The following is a 25,253-nucleotide window of genomic DNA, read 5'->3' as shown; positions in this document are numbered from 1 at the left end:
GTAAGCTTCTTTATATTTTTAAATCTTTTCGAAGTGACTTCGATCATCATTTTTATTCAATTAATTGATTTAAATGTAATTTTTAATTCCATTCCTTTGTCAGCTAATCTGAACCATAATTTCAAATTCTTCATTTGCTCTCATTTTTCTTCCTATCGGTCTTTCTCCAATTAAAATCTCTGTTCATGTGTTTTTAATTAATTTTACGTCTTAATTTCGATTTAACTTCTTTTGTTTTATCACCCAGTTTTTTTGTCCACAATATTGCGTTCATTATATCTATTTCTCCTTTTGCTTGAATTTCGTTTTACTTATAAACCCGACTTTGATTTCAATTTTCTTCTGCGTTATTTTGTCCGTAGTGCAGCAGGTATTTACGCCATATTTCAAATGTTTGTGATACAATTACTGTGCAAATAAACTGCACATCTGGTAACAAAAATACATTTTTCACACCATTGCACAAGGATAAATAGATATTTCGTCTTTTGTTTTTTAACTGGTAGGTCATAATTTTCAAAAAATGGATGTTATGAGACAAATATAATTAAATTCATATTCACGAAAATTCCGATTGGAAAAATAATGATATAAAGAAAAAATGATAGAAATGAAGTTCATATGGTGATTAAAATTATGTAGCGAAGGAATAGTTACAAAAAATAAGTGTTAAACCAATTAAATGTACAAAAATAATGATCGAAGTAATTTCGATAAAGATTTAAAGATAAAAAAAAATCTGTGCACCTGACGAGATTCGAACCCACAACCTCCTCCACCTGTAGCTGTTATCCTATCAAGCAACCAGGCTATATGACACAACTGTTGTAATGTTATTGTCGCACAAAAGGCCGAATTTTTTTTCGTCAATTACTGGCAAAGGAGATCCCAAGAGGGTGAATAGCTGCAATGCGTGATACCTGGGACCTTAACCTACATCACCGTCTAGATAGTTTCAAGAAGTCGATCGCCAGGCTGGGGACCTCTCCTTGTAAGGCTTTTTGCAATCATTGGAACCAGCGGTACACGACTGCTAGCAGAGGATCGTGTTTTTTTCACAAACTCTGTGTTGCATAGTACTGCTGTCCCATCAGGTCCCGTGTCCTCTCCTCTGTTGAGATGCGGTAGTTGGTTTTCTGTCCAGTGGTCACTTGTTTACACATTTGTCACTTTGAAGTTCGTGACTCGGTTTTGGGAACAAGCGTTCAGGACTTCTCTGTGCCGTTCTCCATTGCGCCGCCATTACGGCCACAGAGTGTCTGGACAGGTGGAATCGATACGTTTATTAGGATTCCGTATCTTAACCGATAGAAACGGGACCCTTGTAAAGTCATTTAGTTCTCCATCTGGCTCTCTGTTTGTTCGTCCGACTGTAGAAATCCCCTTTTCTGGGGGAAAGGATAGACGCATCAAGTTGAAATTTATGTTTCTTACTTAGGCCTACATTCCTTTGACGGTGTTAAAAATTGATGGTGGTACTCGATCTTAATGAGACCGTTAGCCCTGAGTGCCATCAGATATTAACTAATACCACCCCTCCTCTCCCACCTCGCTTCTCCATTATCAGCATTAGCCTGTAACTAAACTTTACAGTGAAAAAGAATCTTTGAACACTTTCGTTTTTAAAATGACGAAAGGTAAATAATACTCAGCGTTTGTGGGTGTTTCTTTAAAGAAACAACTAAGTCAATTGGAACTGATTATTCCTAAAAACCTGTTTTTATAGAATGATGAAACATTTGTCACTGCATTTCAGGTTCTACCTACAACTCTTGTGTTTCGTAACAGCCAGGATGTCATAACTACTCTACTGTCCATTAAAATTGCTACACCAAGAAGAAATGCAGATGATAAACGGGTATTCATTGGACAAATACATTATACTAGAACTGACATGTGATTACATTTTCACGCAATTTGGGTGCACAGATCCTGAGAAATCAGTACCCAGAACAACAACCTCTGGCCGTAATAATGGCCTTGATACGCCTGGGCATTGAGTCAAACACAGCTTGGATGGCGTGTACAGGTACAGCTGCCATGCAGCTTCAACACGATACCACAATTCATCAAGAGCACTGACTGGCGTATTGCGACGAGCCAGTTGCTCCGATACCATTGATCAGACGTTTTCAGTTGGTGAGAGATCTGGAGAATGTGTTGGCCAGGGCAGCAGTCGACATTTTCTGTATCCATAAAGGCCCATACAGGACCTGCAACATGCGGTCGTGCATTATCCTGCTGAAATGTAGGGTTTCGCAGGGATCGAATGAAGGGTGGAGCCACGGGTGGTAACACATCTGAAATGTAACGTCCACTGTTCAAAGTGCCGTCAATGCGAACAAGAGGTGACCGAGACGTGTAACCAATGGCACCCCATACCATCACGCCGGGTGATACGTCAGTATGATGATGACGAATACATGATTCCAATGTGCGTTCATCGCGATGTCGCCAAACACAGATGCGACCATCATGATGCTGTAAACAGAACCTGGATTCATCCGAAAAAGTGATGTTTTGCCATTCGTGCTCCCAGGTTCGTCGTTGAGTGCACCATCGCAGGCGCTCCTGTCTGTGATGCAGCGTCAAGGGTAACCGCAGCCATGGTCTCCGAGCTGGTAGTCCATGCTGCTGCAAACGTCGTCGAACTGTTCGTGCAGATGTTTGTTGTCTCGCAAAGGTTCAAATGGCTGTGAGCACTATGGGACTTAACTTCTGAGGTCATCAGTCCCCTAACTAACCTAAGGACATCACACACATCCATACCTGAGGCAGGATTCGAACCTGCGATCGTAGCGGTCTCGCGGTTCCAGACTGTAGCGCCTAGAACCGCTCGGCCACCCCGGCCGGCTGTTGCAAAGGTCCCCATCTGTTGCCTCAGGGATCGAGACGTGACTGGACGATCCGTTACATTCATGCGGATAAGATGCCTGTCATCTCGACTGCTAGTGATAAGAGGCCGTTGGGATCCAGCACGGCGTTCCGTGTTACCCTCCTGAACCCACCGATTCCATATTCTGCTAACAGTCATTAGATCTCGACCAACGCGAGCAGCAATGTCGCGGTACGATAAACCGCAATCGCGATAGGCTACAATCGGACCTTTATCAAAGTCGGAAACGTGATGGTACGCATTTCCCCTCCTTACACGAAGTTTCAGAACGACGTTTCTCCAGGCAACGCCGGTCAACTGCTGTTTGTGTATGAGAAATCGGTTGGAAGCGTTCCTCATGTCAGCACGTTGTAGGTGTCGCCACCGGCTCCAACCTTGTGTGAATGCTCTGAAAAGCTAATCATTTGCATATCACAGCATCTTCTTCCTGTCGGTTAAATTTCGCGTCTGTAGCACGTCATCTTCTTGGTGTAGCAATTTTAATGGCCAGTAGTGTATTTACAGAATGATCCGATCACAAATTGCGCAGACTTACCCTTGCTAAAGAGGCATATACCCACATGTATCACAGTAGTTTATGGAAGTTATTTTGCATTCATTGAATGAATTATGATTGCTGGTGTTGTCCGGGACAGGTTTAGCCGCTCTAACGAGCCTCCCGTGACGGATCATTTCCGGAAAATGGTAAGCGACACTGTCAAGTATCGCGAGACAAACAACGTGACGAGGAACGACTTCATGCACCTGCTGATCCAGCTGAAGAACGTCGGTTCCGTGGAGGATGACAAAGCGGCCAGCGCCGGAGCGGACGCAGATGCTGCCCGATGGAGTGAGTATTCTACGAGACAGCCAAGTAAAGGGAGATAAACAAGGTGTGAAGGAATTAAATGAAGCGGAAAATATTGTTCCTCAGACTCATATTACATTTTACTGTATTGGTATCTTTAACTCTGTATGATTGCTCCAAAATAAAAATGGGTCTCCACGACTAATGGGCAACTGTGTAGTTATACATCTGTATAAGTTTTTTTCCTTCCACAACTGAACTCTTCATGGAAAAAAGTGTAATCTTATTAACAAGAAATTGTTCAGACTCAGAAGTCAGCACACTGGTGTACAAAACTTCAAGTCCAAAGTACCTTTTGCGTGTTGTGTATCATAGCTCGGTGAAACTTGGACCGTACACAGGAACAACTGCTGTAATATACAGGGTGTAAATTTTAAGTTGACAAACCAGAATAACTCGAAAAATAAGCTTCACACGAAAAAAATGTGTAGAATCCAAAGTTTATTATTTTCGAGGGGGACGTCTGCTGGTGCTAAAATTAGCCCGCCCCTATTTTTTATTGTAGAATCATATTCTACATAAAAAAAACTACGTACATTTTGTCTTAAACATTTGTTTTGATCCTTGGTAGTTGGGGCTGTAATTCAAGAAAATCCATGTTCTCATTTTTTGCGTGGAAAATGGTTACAGATAAATAAATAATACTTATTTACTTCGTAAATTTTGATTCACTAAAACTAGTGTGGGTGGGTTGAGAGTGAGGACCACGAAACAAACAAAACTTATCCGAATCCGAGGAAAAAATTAATATGCGGGTCAACATTCGTAAATCTCTAATTACTCTCTCTCTCAAACCCCACCCTATGGGGAGAGAGGGAGAGTTTTAGTTATAGCGAATCAAAATTTACGAAGTAAATGAGTATTTTTTATTTACCTGTAAACATTTTCCACGCAAAAATGAGAACATGGATTTTCTTGAATTACAGCGCCAACTACCAAGAATCAAAACAAATGTTTAAGACAAAATGTACGTAGTTTTTTTTATGTAGAATCTGATCCTGCAATAAAAAATGGGGGTTCCGATTTGAAATTTTTAAGTTGCCTCCCGCCCCGACCACAGTGGGCTGGAGTGGCGGTCTAATTTTAGCACCAGCAGATGTCCCCCTCGAAAATGATCAACTTTGGATCCCACACATTTTTTCGTGTGAAGCTTATTTTTCGAGTTATTCTGCCGTGTCATCCTCAGCCCTTATGCGTCACCTGATGCGGATACAGAGGGGCATATGGTCAGCACACCACTCTCCCACCCGTTGTCAGCTTTCGTGACAGGTGCCGCTTCTTCTCAACAAGTAGCTCCTCAATTGTCCTCAGAAGGGTGAATTCGGGAGGACGACGGTTCAATCCCGTCTCCAGCCATCCAGATTTAGGTTTTCCGTGATTTCCCTAAATCGTTTCAGGCAAATGCCGGAATGGTTCCTTTGAAAGGGCACGGCCGATTTCCTTCCCCATCCTTCCCTAACCCGAGCTTGCGCTCCGTCTCTAATGACCTCGTTGTCGACGGGACGTTAAACAACACTAACCTAACCTAACCAGGTGGGTGAGTGCACCCCGCTTGCCAACAGCACTCGGCAGATCCGGATGGTGACCCATCTGAGTGCTAGCCAAGCCCGACGCTGCTGAACTTTGGTTATCTGATGGGAATCGGTGTTACCACTGCGGCAAGATCAATGGCTGGTACGGAAGGTAACTGAAAGAAATAGACGAATTAAACGAACAGTAATGACACTTTTATTCAAAGAAAATAATTACGCTGCATTTACCACGATTTATGGTAGCCCCCTGCACATTACAAAAGGCGTGACGTGGTTCTTACAAGGGTGTGTGGCAACAAAGACAGTAATGCAAGCTATGCTGCTTGCTCCCATGCTGGTCGTGAGGTTGGTACAGAGTTCTTGTGGTAAGTGCGTTGCATTCCTCCACCAGTGTGGTTGACAACTGCTGGCAGGTCGTTGTTGCATGTGGTCGCGCGCTGTCATCCAAGAAAATGAACTCATGGCTGAATACTCTCCTGAAGGTCGCACATAGGGAAGGAGTACCGTGTCGCAAGAACGTTGACCAGGCGTGCGCCGTACCTCAGAGATTTGGAGGTGGAAACGCCAATGCAACATTATGCCTGCCCACTCCATAACAGCTGGGCCACCAAACAATAACTTTCGACAAAGGGTGCATTACATGCTCCCACCTCTCGCCATATGGGGGTGCGTCCAGATTAACTACTTGTACCGAATCTGTTCTCGTCCGAGTAGAGTGCGCTATCGCGCTCCTCTTTGCTCCAGTCCCTGTGCTCCTGACACCACAGCAAAAGGTGCCGCTGATGTACGGCAGTCAAATGGAACACAACGTACTGGGCGTCGGGCAGAGGGACCACCTCCAAGCAGTCGCCGCGCCACCATGGAGAGTGAGACCGCGTGCCTTGCAGTACTGCTAAATGTGGTTGCAATTGGACACGCTGCTTGACGTCGCGCCCTTCTTGCCTGTTACACAATGTAACAGTCATCCGATACCGTAGTCGACCATCTCCTCTCCTTTGGGTAGCAGTGCCTGTGGTTCGGAATGCTCTCCACGCACGTGAAACAATGCTGTGAGCAGCACCAGACTCCTAGGCTACACTCATCACACTTCGTCCTTCTTCCAGGCTCCCGATGATTTTCACAGTATGGAGTTAACCAATTTTTCCCCCCGAATCATGTTGTAATGAAGAACACCATCAGATTGTACAGTAGCTGCTCGCTGATTGACATTCACTGTCTTTCCCCAGTCCTCCGACTGTTGCGTGTTGCGAGGCCAGCCCTATCTGGCACTGTCGTTATGCTAAACTCAAGCCTATTGTGGCGTCCAACTTTCAGTGCTCGACTGCGAGACCTCTGGCAACACGGCCCCGCACTTTCATTAACTTCCACCTACTACCCAGTGTGTTATGTTACTTGATCTAGCTCGTCCTTCGATTTTTATAGCTTTCTATAGAAGCTGCTTGAATTCATATACGACGTGCCACACTATTTGGGAACGAAAGTGAGGAAATTATACAGCCCGCCCGGTTAGCCGAGCGGTCTAACGCACAGCTTTCCGGAGTGGGAAGGATCGCCTGGTCCCCGGCACGAATACGCCCAGCGGACTTGTGTCGAGGTCTGATGACCCAGCCAGTCTGTTAATGGTTTTTAGGCGGTTTACCATCTGCCTCGGCGAATGCGGGCTTGTTCCCCTTATTCCGCCTCAGCTACACTATGTCGGCGATAGCTGGGCAAACAAGTTGTCCACGTAATCGTACACCACCATTACCACGCAAACATAGGGGTTACACTCGTCTGATGTGAGACGTTCCCTGGCGGTGGGGGGGGGGGGGGGGGGGGGAGGGGGTCCACCGGGGCCGAACCGCACAATAACCCTGGGTTCGGTGTGGGGCGGCGGAGGGGTGCAGTGGACTGCGGCGGGGACGGAGCCTCTCCGTCGTTTCAAGGTCTCCAGTTACCATACAATATAATACATACAATACAATACAAGGAAATTATACCAGGTTTGCATCTTTTTGTCACCTTTGATTGACAATATCTGCGTTGCTAATAATGATTTGTTTAAGAGTTTCAACAGGTTCGTGGTTCATAGTCTTCCTCATCTGATTGTGTTATCAAGCTCTATTTAATATCCAGAATGACATTTTCACTCTGCAACGGAATGTGCGCTGACATGAAACTTCCTGGCAGATTAAAACTGTGTGCCGGACCGAGACTCGAACTCGGGGCCTTTCCCTTTCACGGGCAAGTGTTCTACCGACTGAGCTACCCAAGCACGACTCACGACCCCTCTTCACAGTCTTAATTCCGCCAGCACCCCGCTCCCACCTTCCAAACTTCACAGAAGCTCTCCTGCGAACCTTGTATTCCTGGAAGAAAGGTTGGCAGGAGAGCTTCTGTGAAGTTTGGGAGACGAGGTACTGGTGGAATTAAGGCTTTGAGGAGAGGTCGTGAGTCGTGCTTGGGTAGCTCAGTCGGTAGAGCACTTGCTCGCGAAAGACGAATGTCCCGAATTCGAGACTCGGTGCGGCACACAGTTCTAATCTGCCAGAAAGTTTCATATCTATTTAATATAATTGAGAGGTATCACCCTCTTCTACCACCACGTCCCTATATTTATACTTACGCTGTTACAGGCTCTGAAGTACAAATAAGGAGTCTTTTCGAAGTTTATTGATAATGAATTCTTTACAAATGATTTATTAATTCTTAGAAAATATCATTAGGAGCCGTTTCTAAATTTGCATCTGACTTGTTATTTGTCATAATATTTGTATGAAGTGAAAACCAAACAATCTTATTGTCTGACAACGTAACTGATGAAAGGTCATTACCATTTGTAAGGAGGATCAATGACAGGCGACTGCTGCCAAATCAGATGAAACATAGAGTCACATCATTTCTGCAAGTCAGGGTCGCAGATTTCTTACGTGAAACACGCAGGAGTTTAACAGAAAAAAGAAACAGTCGTGTATCATGCTGTAGATAGCCATCCGTTTTTGTACCCATATGCAGAGTGACTGTACAGCCGCGGAATGCCGTAAAATACGCTGGACGCTGCTAATACGAGAATATTTGCCAATTTTTCTCGCCACAGTGTTCTAGCATTCGAGCAATCAGATGAGGACGTGCATATCTTTTTTTTAATCAAGTGCAGAGACGGATAACAAGGATATGCCGAAAAATGTCTCATTTTCTCTTCAGAACAGAATTGAAATCTGCGTAATTGTACCCAGAACATCCTTTATTTTCTGAATTTTCTCTTTTCTTTAGAGCAGATATACATATATTATCGCAGACTGCAAGCATGTGTAAGCGTTCGAACAAATTGAAAGTATGTTCATTTTTATAACGGCCAAAGAGGAGATTTAATTCAACCTTTGAGTTTACTTGATGGAACACAGTATCACTCAAATAGAACGGGCCCGCACGTGGATCTATTTGCACATTCCGTGGATCTTGCTGTCGAAAACTCTGTAATGTAGAACATATCTGGAGGTGTAAATGAGAAACATTTTTTTCTGTAAAAGTACGACTAGATACTGGCTTCCCCTTGATAGGATATCCACGGCTGTTGTAGAGATCATTCGTGGCTGATGACAACTGCATATATTTCTATTAAACTTTATTGCTCAATAAAAGGAAAGCACAACCAGCTTTCATGAGAACAGTCTCATCTTCAGGAACATTTGAAATGTTACAACCAAATGTGATGACTATTTTCAAACTCAAAGAAAACCAATTAAAACTATAGTAATATTATACAGAGGGTACCACAATACGTACAGAGTATCCGTATACATATGTAGCTCAATTGTGTTTTATGTAGGCCCAGTTCCTCGAGAGTTCTCTCCACGCGGCCGTAGAATATATGAGATGAATTTTCTGAGTACATGCTATGTAACAGACAATCACTGCGTCACCCCCTAATAGCTGACTTGTATGTATATTCTGTACGTATTGTGGTATCCTCTTTATGTTATTACATATTTTTTTAGTTTTCTTAGAGTCACATAATATTAAAGGTCGTCACATTTACTTTTAATTTTTCAGATGCACTGGAAGATGGGACTATTGTTCTAAAACATGGTTGTACTTTCCTTTTATTGGACAGTAAGATTTAATACAAGTATATACGGATGTTATCAATCATGAATACACACTGAATAGTTACATAATTGCATTTTTACTTTAATCTTGACCAACAATAAACTTTAAGAAATATAATCCTACAAGAACAGATATTATCCATTCATAGATGTTTGAATATAAGGAGCATCGAATAAATACTAAATCAATTTGATTTCCAAATTTTCATAGCTGCCACTAACTTTAATCCACAAGGGCAGCTACAGTATTTTTATGGTTGTGAACTTTTTTATTGGAGAAATGTTACTTCGTCTACAGCGGAAATCATTTTTTATTCCTTGTGCTATATTTACGACTTTGTCATTTTTTTTTTCAAAGTATGAGTTCTTCATAACCAATTTCGTAAGAGAGTAATCTCATATATTTGAAGCTGCTGTTCAGATGCCAAGTTTTTCAAACAGTTGCCTACATGATGTTCCAGGATGGACGCTACATATTGTCCTTACAGGATTTTTCTACGCAGTAAATACTTTTTGCCACGTCTGGAATTTCTATAGAAAATCAATCCACACGATATTTATGAACGGAACTGAGCATAGTAAACAAAAAAGAGAACTTTATTATGGTGCTTTCATCACTAAAATCAGCAGTCATACGTAAGACAAATATTACTGAACTCCAACATTTGAAAAGATCTGTTGTGTGGTGTTCAGTTCAACATAAGATCGGTTTGCATGTTAAGGTACTTTGTACATTCGGTTTCATATGTTTCCTTTTCCCCATGCTCTGTGGCTGATGGTGATGCATCCTGCTTTATACAGAATTCAATGAATTGTGTTTTTTCTAAGTGAGAGGCCGTTTACCAAGAACAAATAAAAAAGTTTCTGATTCTTTCAGTTCTTGTCTATTGTACTGTGAAACCTGTAGAGGGTTTACATCTTCACCAAAGAGCACTATTTCTACTTTATCAGTGTAAGATGGAACGTTATTTACATACAAGAATGGTCTCAGTATTGAACCTTGTGGGACACGAGTAGTAATTTATTTCCAGTCAGAAGCAGATTAATTACAGAGGAAAATTTCGTTCTTGTTTCTAGCTTAAGCCACAAATCTCGTCCTACAGCAATTATGGAATGTTATAGTTTTTCAACTCATGAGCAATTACCAGTAAAGTAATGAAGTTACAAAGAAGCACATTTATTTCAGAGCTGACACTGGACGACATAGCGGCCCAAGCTTTCGCGTTTTACCTCGGCGGCTTCGAGACGTCATCCACCACAATGAGTTTCGCCCTGCACGAGCTGGCGGTCAACCCAGGCATCCAGCGGAAGCTACAGGAGGAAATCGACAGTGTCCTGGAGAAGGGGGGACAGGGCCTGACGTATGATGCCATCAGCCAGATGAGCTACCTCGAGAAGGTCGTATCTGGTAAGAGACATAGATCTCCTTATGGACAATTGCCCTTGCCTAATACATGCCCAATCCTTATACGAATTAATGCTTTATAAATCTTTAACATACATCATCATTCTATGCATCTTCTTCCTTCAAGGATTAGGGTGTTCCTCTTTAGAAACTCACTCCATTGCTTGAGTGTCTGCTTATTCCTCTTTCTCTAGGTAGTCGACACTTTGTTATTCTTCAAACTTTCATATATGTTGTAGGTAGGGAGCGTGACTTTATTTGCTTAGATCTGGTTTAGCAATTATTTCACCCTAATTTTTTCAATTTTGATATTAATGCGAGTATGATGTAACAGCGTACGTCTTTTGACATTCATAAATTTCGTTTCTACTGCATGAGTTTTACTTTCATCAGCTTTGAAGACGATCCATGGATCAAACACAGTACAGAAATATTGGAATTTTGTACAATTTGGTACTATTTTATAAAATTTAAGTTTTCTTTCTTTATCAATGATACAAACTTGTTTTAACCTTTTACTTCCGTCTCCTAAAAACAATGTGTCGATGCAAAATTTACTTTTACGGAAATAGTACTCGTGAACAGTATTGCAATACAGAAAACATTTTGCAGTAAGTAGTATTTATTGAATTACATTAGTTTTTTCTTCTACTGTTTCCGAAAATTATATTGTCTAACGCGGGACTGCAACAGGCACAATGTTTTTATAAAGTGCAGCATCAACATTTTTTCTTCTTCACTTCACGTTTAGACTTTAAGCCTTGCTTCAGTCACTGTCTACCCATCTCTACTTAAAAACTTCGACTGTCAGATGTTAATCTGACAGGTACTCGAGTTATGCGCCTAGCACAAATGAAAGGCTTCTTTCAATAGTGGTACAAGTCCATTTTTGTTCATTCTGAGATACAGAGTCCTAAAGTTAAATGAGTACTGAAAAATCTGCAGTTGAGACACCAGAAATACTCAGCTATATATACTTGAATATTTCTGGTATCTCAACTGCGGATTTTTCAGCGTTCATTCAACTTTAGGACTCTGTATCTCAGAATGAACAAAAATGGACTTGTACCACTATTGAAATGAGCCCTACAAATCACGTCGCAAGCTTCAACCCCATACCTTCTTTTATTTCCCAGACATGTAATATCGAAATTTGAGCATCATTAGGGTGTTTTTATTACCTTTCTTGTTACCACACGCTGTGGTTATCCAGGAATTTTGAGTTTTTTATTGCAGTTGTTTTCTTTCACTGTTTATCATTTTTTGCTGGTTCCCGCATTTTCATCACTGTGAAGACCTCCACTAAGTAACTTTCACTGTCACTGTTTACAAATTACAGTCACAGTGAAAGCTACTTTGAGCAGGACTTCACAGTGAAGATAATGGGGAACCAGAAAAAAATAAAAGCCTACTGATGATGCTGAAACTTCAGTGAAACATTTCTAGGAAATAAAAGAAAAGATAAAAATTGTGTTTTGCTCAAGGCGGACCCTCTCCAAAATCAAATGTGTTTGAAAGCAAACACAGTAGAAGACCTTCAACCTCAGGATGATTAGTAACAGTTGCTCGCTGCAGTCGACAGTGCATGTCATGCTACATCAGAACCATCTTCTAGTATGTATAAATTTAAGTTACAAACCAAACAGCATAATATTTAAAGTAATCGGTCAGTTAGTTATCGTGTGCTTATTACCGAATTCTGAATATAAAAAAGTGGTGGATTCACGAAACTGAATCACTAGCTTTATTATTGCCTGGACTTGAAACTACATTAAAAATCGAGTACATACGTTGCCCATGCATTGTGCAATAAGTGTTATATATTGTTTTGTGTTACAGTAGCTTGCTTAATTCGAATAGAAACTGGAAATCGCCCCAGTATTAGCACAATGGTCTGTAAAAATGAGCTAAAAGTAGTCTAAGTCATTTTGCAGTTCAGTGTGAGAACTTGATGCAAGAAAAAACTCCTCGAGTGGAGCTTTTTCAATAAGAATCTCGAGCTTTCGACAGTTGTCTCTGCCCTCGCCATCAGTAGTAAAAAACCACAGACTGTCATAGTTGACATGACGTTCCGCTTATAAAGGGTAGTCCATTGATCGTGACCGGGCCAAATATCTCATGAAATAAGCGTCAAACGAGAAAACTACAAACAACGAAACTTGTCTAGCTTGAAGTGGGGAACCAGATGGCGCTATGGTTGACCCGCTAGATGGCGCTGCCATAGGTCAAGCGGATATAACCTGCGTTTTTTTTTTAGATAGGAACCCCCATTTTTTATTACATATTCGTATAGTACGAAAAGAAATATGAATGTTTTAGTTGGATCACTTGTTTCGCTTTGTGATAGATGGCGCTGTAATAATCACAAACATTTGGCTCACAATTTTAGACGAAAAGTTGGTAACAGGTAGGTTTTTTAAATTAAAATACAGAACGTAGGTACGTTTGAAAATTTTATTTCGGTTGTTCCAATGTACCTTTGTGAACTTATCTTTTCTGAGAACGCATGCTGTTACAGCGTGATTACCTGTAAATACCACATTAATGCAAGAAATGCTCAAAATGATGTCCGTCAACCTCAATGCATTTGGCAGTACGTGTAACGACATTCCTGTCAACAGCGAGTATTTCGCCTTCCGTAATGTTCGCACATGCATTGACAATGCGCTGACGCATGTTGTCAGGCGTTGTCGGTGGATCGCGATAGCAAATATCCTTCAACTTTCCCCACAAAAAGAAATCCAGGGACGTGAGATTCGGTGAACGTGCGGGCCATGGTATGGTGCTTCGACGACCAATCCACCTGCCATGAAATATGATATTCAATACCGCTTCAACCGCACGCGAGCTACGTGCCGGACATCCATCATGTTGGAAGTACATCGCCATTCTGTCATGCAGTGAAACACCTTGTAGTAACATCGGTAGAATATTACTTTGGAAATCAGCATACATGCACCATTTAGATTGCCATCGATAAAATGGTGGCCAATTATCCTTCCTCCCATAATGCCGCACCATACATTAACCCGCCAAGGTCGCTGATGTTCCACTTGTCGCAGCCATCGTGGATTTTCCGTTGCCTAATAGTGCATATTATGGCGGTTTACGTTACCGCTGTTGGTGCATGACGCTTCGTCGCTAAATAGAACGCGTGCAAAAAATCTGTCATCGTCCCGTAATTTCTCTTATGCCCAGTGGCAGAACTGTACACGACGTTCAAAGTCGTCGCCATGCAATTCCTGGTGCATAGAAATATGATACGGGTGCAATCGATGTTGATGTAGCATTCTCAACACCGACGTTTTTGAGATTCCCGATTCTCGCGCAATTTGTCTGCTACTGATGTGCGGATTAGCCGCGACAGCAACTAAAACACCTACTTGGGCATCATCATTTGTTGCAGGTCGTGGTTGACTCACATGTGGCTGAACACTTCCTGCTTCCTTAAATAACGTAACTATCCGGCGAACGGTCCGGACACTTGGATGATGTCGTCCAGGATACTGAGCAGCATACATAGCACACGCCCGTTGGGCATTTTGATCACAATAGCCATACATCAACACGATATCGACCTTTCCCGCAGTTGGTAAACGGCCCATTTTAACATGGGTAATGTATCACGAAGCAAATGCCGTCCGCACTGGAGGAATGTTACGTGATACCACGTACTTATACGTTTGTGACTATTACAGTGCCATCTATCACAAAGCGAAAAAAGTGGTCCAACTAAAACATTCGTATTTCCTTACGTACTACACGAATATGTAATAAAAATGGGGGTTCCTATTTTAAAAAACGCAGTTGATATCCGTTTGACCTGTGGCAGCGCCATCTAGCGGGCCAACCATAGCGCCGTCTGGCTTCCCCCTTCAAGCTAGACGAGTTTCGCTCTTCGTAGTTTTTTCGTTTGATGCTTATTTCGTGAGATATTTGGCCCGGTCACTATCAATGGACCACCCTGTATAGGCATGTAAGCAGTGCCTGGAGCATTCCAGCTTCTGGCAGCTCAAGCGCGCAGTGAAAATTCGTGACGTCAGTTGGAACGAGGGGCCGGTGCCACGACTGAAATTGCCTCTTCCACCTCCCTGTTTGCCTTTGTTTCCATTTGTGACCAGAGCTTGCCCCCAAGCCGTGTACCTCGGTTTCCTTTGAAAATATTGCAAATTAATCTAATCTCGCGTGCCTATTTTGTAATTAAGTCTTCTTATAAAGAAGCAAAGGCCATAATATTCGTCTTTTAAATTTGTATTTTATATCTGTTCTCCAGCAACGTTCAGCCACTGCCGACTTTCCATGTTCGCCTACTGCATCTTCTTTCTCCGATTTCACGAATGGTATGAGGGACAATGTACGGTATCTTATCGGGTAATTCCCTTCCTTTTTTTCTCGAAGCATTTTCTTATAAAAAATTGGGAGAAAATTATGCGAGTAGTAGAATGGTGCTTCTATGAATCTAGAAAGGAAGGGAATTGATGCATTAGGTTGGTAAAAGTTATATTTACGGTAATTTGTGAAAAGTGGTACCTACGGGTATTTGTTTTCGATTAACACGAAATAACTGGATTCATACTACGGATTCATTATGCCTACAATGAAGAGCAGCAGTGCATTGTTTCATTGTTTCTTTTCTCTCACTATTCTGCGGCCTCGCTTTCGTCAAAATCGTCACTATTTTCAGGCTCAGATAACACATCATCTTCTCCAGTTTCACTATTTCACAACATGTAGGCCTCAGAACCGTCAATGGCACAAGAACTTCCAGTTTTTATAAAACTCTTCTTAACAACATCTACACTAATTTTCTGCCATGCGCCTATTATACACTCACATCTTCGGTATTGATGGCTTCCTTATCTCGACCCTTGGAGTCAGCTGATTAGATCCCCACGCCATCCATTCTGAATACAGATGTTCTTTGAAAGGTTTGTTGAAGCTGACACCTAAAGGTTGAAGAATGGACGTTAAATCTCCAGGAATGATGACTGGATGGGAATTCATCCGTTTCATTTTCTGCTTTACAGTGTCTACCAGATGACCCCGTAAACCGACCAGGACGAGGTGGGACTTCTTTTGCAATAATGCCTCTGGTCGTCATCCCCAAACTTTCTCCAACCAATCCACCATCAAATCTGCTGTCATCCTGACTTTTTCCTGAATTCGTCAGTGAATTTTTTACTGGATGGTGTCCTTTGATAATGTCTTCCTTTTAAAGATGGCATACGGTGGAAGTTTACTGCCACCTGCTGTAATGCACATCATCACTGTGCATCTTAGTTTCTCCTCCCCAGTCGTCTTCACAGGGACACTTTTGGAGCCAGTTGGAGCAATGGTGGTATTATATGGCATATCAAAAAACACTGGTGTCGGGTCAGCGTTACCAGCCTGGGAGAGCGAATAGTCATATTGCTGTCGCACTTGTATTACGTAACAATGGAACTCGATTACCTTATCTGTGTAGTCTCGAGGTGAACGCTGGCACAAAGATATTCTCCTGACTGAAATTTTGCTCTCTTGTAAAACAAATCAACCCAACCAATACCTGCTTTAAAATCCTTTCTGTCAATGTTTAGCGTGGCAGCTATCTCGCGAGCTTTGTTCTGAATCATTTCGCAAGTGACAGCACAACCATCATTCCGAAGTTCATTGACATAAGCAATTACACCATTATCAATTTTGTTATATTTCTCTGTTTTAAGCCCACGGAAAGTTTTGGAGCTTTTCTTTGCAGCCACGTATGTATCTTTTTGTCTCCGCCAACACCGCGTTGAATTAGGATCAACGGAGAAATGTCTTCCTGCATCTTTCACTCCGTTTGTATCGGCGTAAGATAACACATTAAATTTAAATTTTGCCGTGTAGTTTAAAAATTGTTTCGACATTATGACGACTTGTAACAAACTGACCTAGAAATACGGCTGCAATCTCACTTTTAAAATTTACTGTATGTTGTGACAACGGAAATACTTTTATGCCGAGTATCGCTGTGTCCACTGTTGTTCATTGTCAAGTCATTTGAAGGCCGCTCCAGGAAGAACGAACCAGGAGAGGGAATTAAGCGCGATATTAATAAAATAAATAAAAAATCGTAGGAGAGGGGAATTTGCGAAGCGGAAGCTTGTACATTAAAATACGGTAATATGCTCTACTATTCTTCGAAAGTACTCTGTAACGTGACATCCTCCTCTAGCATTACTTTTCCTCAACAGTACTTGCCGATACCAGTATTATTTTTTTTTTAGAATTTTGGACACGTTATTATTATCTCAGTTGCTTTTCTGAAAACTTTATACACGGTATGTTATATTTCAACTAAAATTTATGAAAAGGAATTACTTCATAAAATATTTTAGTTTCGATGTTATAATCGGTAAGTACTAGTTCTGAATGTACAGTTAAAATTATTTATTTTACAAACATTTGAAATTACGAATTCTTTGCAAACTTAAAATTTCTATTATTAATTACGCAATCCTGTACTGTTTGCTATGTTTACTTCTGGATTCATTTCTGAAATAATAATCGAAATCAATAATGTAACGAAAGCTAGCAGGAATTCATTTGTGAAGAAAAATTGTAAATCCTTTGGATTATTCTTATTTCCACATAGTGTGGGAGTCGTAAGCTTGCCTCTGATGTGATCGGACGTATTTTTTGTATACTAGGTGCGAACAATGTAACTTCGGCTTTGTTAATGTGAGAAATCAAAATACTGTTATGACATACTAAAATCAGCGGAAAAAACATTTATGTAGAAAATTCTGCAACCGCAGTCTTCCAATTTATCTAGTCCAAACCAACCGTGAGGACCTAATAATAGATTTTCAGCTTCAAGAATCAGACGCCTAGACAAGTAGAACTGGAGCCATCTCAACATGACAAGTCAACTAAACTTGAAAGTTCATTGTAACCTTCGCTCGTCTCAAATCTTCATAAAAGACTTTGCGTATTCATTACTTGGACTGGGCGTTGTTTAATGTGGACAATAGTTGGAAGAAGGAAGGAGTTGGGGGATTACAGCACTCTCAGAATACGCACAGTAAACCTCCCAGTGATGCACAATGTCTCTCTTGTATCATCTGCCACTAGAGTCTGTTGAGCATCCCCATAACGCTCTCGCACCGAATATAGGTTTCCGTCACGAAACGTGCCCAATTCCTCGGATCTTCACCATCTCCTATCGGTCCAATATAATAAGGGTCCCATACTGATGAGTAAAAGAATTCGTCGAACACATGTTTTACACTCCATTTCTTTCGTGGATGAATTATAACTCCTGAAGATTCTTCCAATGAATGTTAGCCTGACAACTGCTTTACCTACAACTGTGGATGAAGTCTTTCCACTTCAGGTCGCTCCGGATGGTTACTCCTAGGTATTCTATGGTCATTGTTGTTTCCAGTGAGTTTGTCCCAAAATTGGTTTTTAGTTAGTGGCTGCTAATAACAATAAATATTGTATATGTGAATCGCAGAGACGCTGCGGAAGTACCCCATTGTGCCGATACTGAATCGCGAGTGCGGCGTGGACTACAAGTTCGCCGGCAGCAACATGGTCATCCCCAAGGGCACGCCGGTGATGATCTCCGTATTTGGGCTTCACCGAGACCCCGAGCACTACCCGGACCCAGAGCGCTTCGACCCCGAGAGGTTCACTGAAGAGGCGAAGGCCAAGAGGCATCCCTACGTCTACATTCCGTTTGGAGAGGGCCCGAGAAACTGCATAGGTGAGTACTCACATTTCAATTAAGGCTATCAGCGTAATACCGCACGAGAACTAAACATGAAGTAAAATTATTACACTACTGGCCATTAAAATTGCTACACCACGAAGATGAGGTGCTACAGACGCGAAATTTAACCGACAGGAAGAAGATGCTGTGATATGCAAATGATTAGCTTTTCAGAGCATTCACACAAGGTTGGCGCCGGTGGCGACACCTACAACGTGCTGACATGAGGAAAGTTTCCAACCGATTTCTCATACACAAACAGCAGTTGACCGGCGTTGCCTGGTGAAACGTTGTTGTGATGCCTCGTGTAAGGAGGAGAAATGCGTACCATCACGTTTCCGACTTTGATAAAGGTCGGATTGTAGCCTATCGCGATTGCGGTTTATCGTATCGCGACATTGCTGCTCGCGTTGGTCGAGATCCAATGACTGTTAGCATAATATGGAATCGGTAGGTTCAGGAGGGTAATACGGAACGCCGTGCTGGAGCCTAACGGCCTCGTACCACTAGCAGTCGAGATCTACATCTACATCTACTTCTACATTGATACTCCGCAAGCCACCCAACGGTGTGTGGCGGAGGGCACTTTACGTGCCACTGTCATTACCTCCCTTTCCTGTTCCAGTCGCGTATGGTTCGCGGGAAGAACGACTGTCTGAAAGCCTCCGTGCGCGCTCTAATCTCTCTAATTTTACATTCGTGATCTCCTCGGGAAGTATAAGTAGGGGGAAGCAATATATTCGATACCTCATCCAGAAACGCACCCTCTCGAAACCTGGCGAGCAAGCTACACCGCGATGCAGAGCGCCTCTCTTGCAGAGTCTGCCACTTGAGTTTATTAAACATCTCCGTAACGCTATCACGGTTACCAAATAACCCAGTGACGAAACGCGTCGCTCTTCTTTGGATCTTCTCTATCTCCTCCGTCAACCCGACCTGGTACGGATCCCACACTGATGAGCAATACTCAAGTATAGGTCGAACGAGTGTTTTGTAAGCCACCTCCTTTGTTGATGGACTACATTTTCTAAGCACTCTCCCAATGAATCTCAACCTGGTACCCGCCTTACCAACAATTAGTTTTATATGATCATTCCACTTCAAATCGTTCCGTACGCATACTCCCAGATATTTTACAGAAGTAACTGCTACCAGTGTTTGTTCCGCTATCATATAATCATACAATAAAGGATCCTTCTTTCTATGTATTCGCAATACATTACATTTGTCTATGTTAAGGGTCAGTTGCCACTCCCTGCACCAAGTGCCTATCCGCTGCAGATCTTCCTGTATTTCGCTACAATTTTCTAATGCAGCAACTTCTCTGTATACTACAGCATCATCCGCGAAAAGCCGCATGGAACTTCCGACACTATCTACTAGGTCATTTATATATATTGTGAAAAGCAATGGTCCCATGACACTCCCCTGTGGCACGCCAGAGGTTACTTTAACGTCTGTAGACGTCTCTCCATTGATAACAACATGCTGTGTTCTGTTTGCTAAAAACTCTTCAATCCAGCCACACAGCTGGTCTGATATTCCGTAGGCTCTTACTTTGTTTATCAGGCGACAGTGCGGAACTGTATCGAACGCCTTCCGGAAGTCAAGAAAAATAGCATCTACCTGGGAGCCTGTATCTAATATTTTCTGGGTCTCATGAACAAATAAGGCGAGTTGGGTCTCACACGATCGCTGTTTCCGGAATCCATGTTGATTCCTACATAGTAGATTCTGGGTTTCCAGAAATGACATGATACGCGAGCAAAAAACATGTTCTAAAATTCTACAAGAGATCGACGTAAGAGATATAGGTCTATAGTTTTGCGCATCTGCTCGACGACCCTTCTTGAAGACTGGGACTATCTGTGCTCTTTTCCAATCATTTGGAACCCTCCGTTCCTCTAGAGACTTGCGGTACACGGCTGTTAGAAGGGGGGCAAGTTCTTTCGCGTACTCTGTGTAGAATCGAATTGGTATCCCGTCAGGTCCAGTGGACTTTCCTCTATTGAGTGATTCCAGTTGCTTTTCTATTCCTTGGACACTTATTTCGATGTCAGCCATTTTTCCGTTTGTGCGAGGATTTAGAGAAGGAACTGCAGTGCGGTCTTCCTCTGTGAAACAGCTTTGGAAAAAGGTGTTTAGTATTTCAGCTTTACGCGTGTCATCCTCTGTTTCAATGCCATCACCATCCCGTAGTGTCTGGATATGCTGTTTCGAGCCACTTACTGATTTAACGTAAGACCAGAACTTCCTAGGATTTTCTGTCAAGTCGGTACATAGAATTTTACTTTCGAATTCAATGAACGCTTCACGCATAGCCCTCCTTACGCTAACTTTGACATCGTTTAGCTTCTGTTTGTCTGAGAGGTTTTGGCTGCGTTTAAACTTGGAGTGGAGCTCTCTTTGCTTTCGCAGTAGTTTCCTAACTTTGTTGTTGTACCACGGTGGGTTTTTCCCGTCCCTCACAGTTTTACTCGGCACGTACCTGTCTAAAACGCATTTTACGATTGCCTTGAACTTTTTCCATAAACACTCAACATTGTCAGTGTCGGAACAGAAATTTTCGTTTTGATCTGTTAGGTAGTCTGAAATCTGCCTTCTATTACTCTTGCTAAACAGATAAACCTTCCTCCCTTTTTTTATATTCCTATTAACTTCCATATTCAGGGATGCTGCAACGGCCTTATGATCACTGATTCCCTGTTCTGTACATACAGATTCGAAAAGTTCGGGTCTGTTTGTTATCAGTAGGTCCAATATGTTATCTCCACGAGTCGGTTCTCTGTTTAATTGCTCGAGGTAATTTTCGGATAGTGCACTCAGTATAATGTCACTCGATGCTCTGTCCCTACCACCCGTCCTAAACATCTGAGTGTCCCAGTCTATATCTATGACAGGCATCTTATCCGCATGGCTGTAACGGATCGTGCAGCCACGTCTCGATCCCTGAGTCAACACATGGTGGCGTTTGCAAGACAGCAACCATCTGCACAAACAGTTCGACGTCGTTTGCAGCAGCATGGACCATCAGCTCAGAGACCATGGCTGCGGTTACCCTTGACGCTGCATCACAGACAGAAGCGCCTGCGATGGTGTACTCAACGACGAACCTGGGTGCACGAATGGCAAAACGTCATTTTTTCCGATGAATCCAGGTTCTGTTTACAGCATCATGATGGTCGCATCCGTGTTTGGCGACATCGCAGTGAACGCACATTGGAAGCGTGTATTCCTCATCGCCATACTGGCGTATCACCTGGCGTGATGGTATGGGGTGCCATGGCCTCCGAGCTGATAGTCCATGCTGCTGCAAACGTCGTCGAACAGTTAGTGCAGATGGTTGTTGTCTTGCAAACGTCCCCATCTGTTGACTCGGGGATCGAGACTTCGCTGCACGATCCGTTACAGCCATGCGGATAAGATGCCTGTCATCTCGACTGCTAGTGATACGAGGCCGTTGGGATCCAGCACGGCGTTCCGTATTACCCTCCTGAAACCACCGATTCCACATTCTGCTAACAATCATTGTATCTCGACCAACGCGAGCAGCAATGTCACGATACGATACACCGCAATCGCGATAGGCTACAATCCGACCTTTATCAAAGTCGGAAACATGATGGTACGCATTTCTCCTCTTTACACAAGGCATCACAACAACGTTTTACCAAGCAACGCCAGTCAACTGCTGTTTGTGTATGAGAAATCGGTTGGAAACTTTCCTCATGTCAGCACGTTGTAGGTGTCGCCACCGGCTCCAACCTTGTGTGAATGCTCTGAAAAGCTAACCATTTCCATATCACATCATCTTCTTCCTGTCGGTTAAATTTCGCGTCTGTAGCACGTCATGTTCGTGGTGTAGCAATTTTAATGGCCAGTAGTGTATAAAATTTTTGTGCACAACCAATGATTTCATAGTTTTGTGACGGCTTCAGCTTTTCTTTTCTAAACATACCACAGATTTATCATCGTCGAACAGCCTGTTTGATTAACTATTATGCTCTCGTGTCCACTGAAGCCCTTAGTGGTGTCCAATCTGCAAAATTCTCTAGAAAACTCTTTTAACAGCTGGGCATACTTACAGCAGCCTTACTGTACATTTACACCCACTTGAAGCTTGTTGTCAACAGTCCCTCAGTTTGATAACAGCAACATTTATAAGTAATTATAATTGTAGAACGGCAGATGACTTACACTGCCCTTCACGTAGTCTTAGCATGACACAGCAAGAATGAACTATTTAGCAATAAGACTCTGACCACCCATCCACTGATGTAAAGAATTTAATAGGTTAATCCACACATATTATGTGTGTGTGTGTGTGTGTGTGTGTGTGTGTGTGTGTGTAGCGATTTCAACCAAACTTATCCTTCACTGCCAGGGAACAATCGTTGTGGGGCAAGAACCAGCTACCTAAAACAGTTCAAGAGACATGAAGTCATAAATAACGAAAAATTGCCGCATCGTGCATGACCTTTAAACGTATTACTTCTGTACTACCAACTGTATTCGCAATAAATTTCACAGTGTCCACATATGCCGTCAAATGCACCTACAAAAGTATATCATGGTACCACAAATAGTTCAAGAGATGCGTAAAAGACAGTCGCATCGTCCATGATGTTTACATTTATTTCTTCTTTTCTACTAACTCTGTTCTCAACACATTTTTCCAACAGTATCCACATATGCCGCAGAATGTACCTACAAAATTACATCATTCTATGACATATAGATCAAAAGTATGAAGTCATAAACTATGAGATGCGCGAGAAACTGCCGCATCATGCTTGACGTTTAAATATTTTGCTCCCAACTCCATTCACAACATAATTTGCAGACAGTATCCGCATATGCTGCTGAATATACCCACAAAATTATATCATTATATAAGACATAGATCAGCGGATATGACGTCATGAGCACTGAGATCTTGAAAAATTGCCGCAGCATGCATGAAGTTTGAATAGATTTATTCTTCACTACTAAGACACTCGACAGTCGAGTCAAATAAAGAAAATTCTTGACACCTGGCAGTGCTTCTGACTGTATTCAACTGCTAAGCGCAGACGGTTGTAGGCGAAAATGGAAACGAAATTTTTTCGGTACTTCACTAGAAACACAGTTAATTTTTGTTTTAGTTTCTAATACTAAATTGCCAAAACGAATACTCGGGCAATGCTGAGTTTGTAAGCTAGTAGATAAAAAATTAACTTCACACATAAATTGAAGTAATATCTTCTTGATTACTCGTTCTGCTCCACTGAAGAATTTCTGAATATATGTTTGAGAGAGATATAGAGCGAGTTTGAACACTGTTAAGTGTAAATTACTGTGTCTAAAAAAGTTACTTCGGACGATCATGTAAATGGTAAGCATTATGCCATATTTTTAAATTAAGAAGCCTGCTATAAACCAATAGTTGTGAAACTGTCTCGTTCCATATCATAGCGAAAAATCGCGGTTAAGATCGATGGGATGCTCAAATAACTGTGCTGAAATAATCTTTTTGTTCCAGGAATGCGATTTGGTCTGCTACAAACCAAAGTAGGCCTAGTGCAGATACTCTCCAAGTTCAACGTTGAGACCTGCGACAAGACGAGAGCGAATCTGCGCTTCAGCGCGAAATCCTTCAACCTGGGTTCTGCTGACGGCATACAGCTGAAACTGACAAAGCGGAGCTAGTCACGAAGACATTATATCACATGTGCTTCAGCAGCAGCTATTCATCTCATATGGACTCATGTGTTCTTCTGACGAATCTGAAACCTTTCAGTAGGAAGAAGTGGCACAAACATATCGCTCATTACGCGTACCCTTTTCTTTTCCATCACTTTGTTTTCACACTGTGTTCGAAAATCAAGTTTTTGCCTTACAATTTCTTTTGTGTTAATTGTTTTTGTACATTTATGTTTTTGACTGTATTAATAAACTCTATAACGGAACACTATAACTCTGCCCCTTCGGCAAGTGTTGCCTGGCACGAGAAACAAATAATTTTACTACTGTTATTTAAGTTATCTTTGGCAGTAATGCTGAGTAAGATGATGTGAATGTTTATACAGTCTGGATGTTGGTTACCGAAACCCTTTTGGGATCCACATCTGTACCTTTAACTGCGACTGCTCTTCAAACTGCAATGTTGAGGCATATCTCAAAAACTGCCCGCAAATCCAGTCCATTGCAAATCTGGATGTATGAAACCTCATTAAATGAGAAAACTGTAACGGCCGGGGCCCTGATGATGGTGGTAGGTCGTCGAGGTCAGGATCTTGATGGACCACCACCCCTGGACGTCGGGTAACACTGGCTATGTGTGAGATCGCCTTTCTGGCACCCGGAACCACTAATGAAACATCGTTATCGTAGTAGACATTTACTGTTCAAAGATACACAGTTGACTTTATTTACGGGCTGCTTGCAGCAATGACGGGGCAGAGGTGGGACATGCCTCATCGGAATATGGTGACACCAGGATGAGACACGCTGCCTCGAATGCAACGGCAGAGGGAGCCACTTGGACAGCGTCCAGTGACATCATGGGGCTGCTCTGGCGATGCCGTATTGGCGTTGTCATCCGTGCTCTCCACGGTCGCAAGCAGCCGTAGAAAGTGGGTAACGGGGTCATGCTCGATCACATTGTAGATGTCATCCAGGAAGAGACTTACAAACTCTGCTAGAAGTTTGTGTATTCGTCATGAGTTATCCTGTGGCCTCCAGACAGGTGAGGGGCCCTCATAATGACAG

At 42.4% G+C, this 25,253-nt stretch overlaps 1 protein-coding gene across 1 annotated transcript in view; it reads left to right on the top strand.

Moving 5' to 3' along the window:
- Positions 1 to 24,191, top strand: part of LOC124798832 (cytochrome P450 6k1-like) — a 52,604-nt gene extending 28,413 nt beyond the window's left edge. The window contains exons 4-7 of the mRNA XM_047262362.1: positions 3,532 to 3,725; positions 10,517 to 10,771; positions 18,246 to 18,497; positions 24,025 to 24,191. Coding sequence (XP_047118318.1) covers positions 3,532 to 3,725; positions 10,517 to 10,771; positions 18,246 to 18,497; positions 24,025 to 24,191 — 868 coding nt within the window. The remainder of the gene's footprint in view (positions 1 to 3,531; positions 3,726 to 10,516; positions 10,772 to 18,245; positions 18,498 to 24,024) is intronic.
- The last annotated feature ends 1,062 nt before the right edge of the window (positions 24,192 to 25,253 follow it).

Source organism: Schistocerca piceifrons, chromosome 5 (assembly GCF_021461385.2).
Source record: "Schistocerca piceifrons isolate TAMUIC-IGC-003096 chromosome 5, iqSchPice1.1, whole genome shotgun sequence".
In the NCBI taxonomy this organism is placed as follows: Eukaryota; Metazoa; Arthropoda; class Insecta; order Orthoptera; family Acrididae; genus Schistocerca; species Schistocerca piceifrons.
Note: the sequence above shows the minus strand (reverse complement) of the source record. Positions and strands in the feature narration are given on the sequence as shown.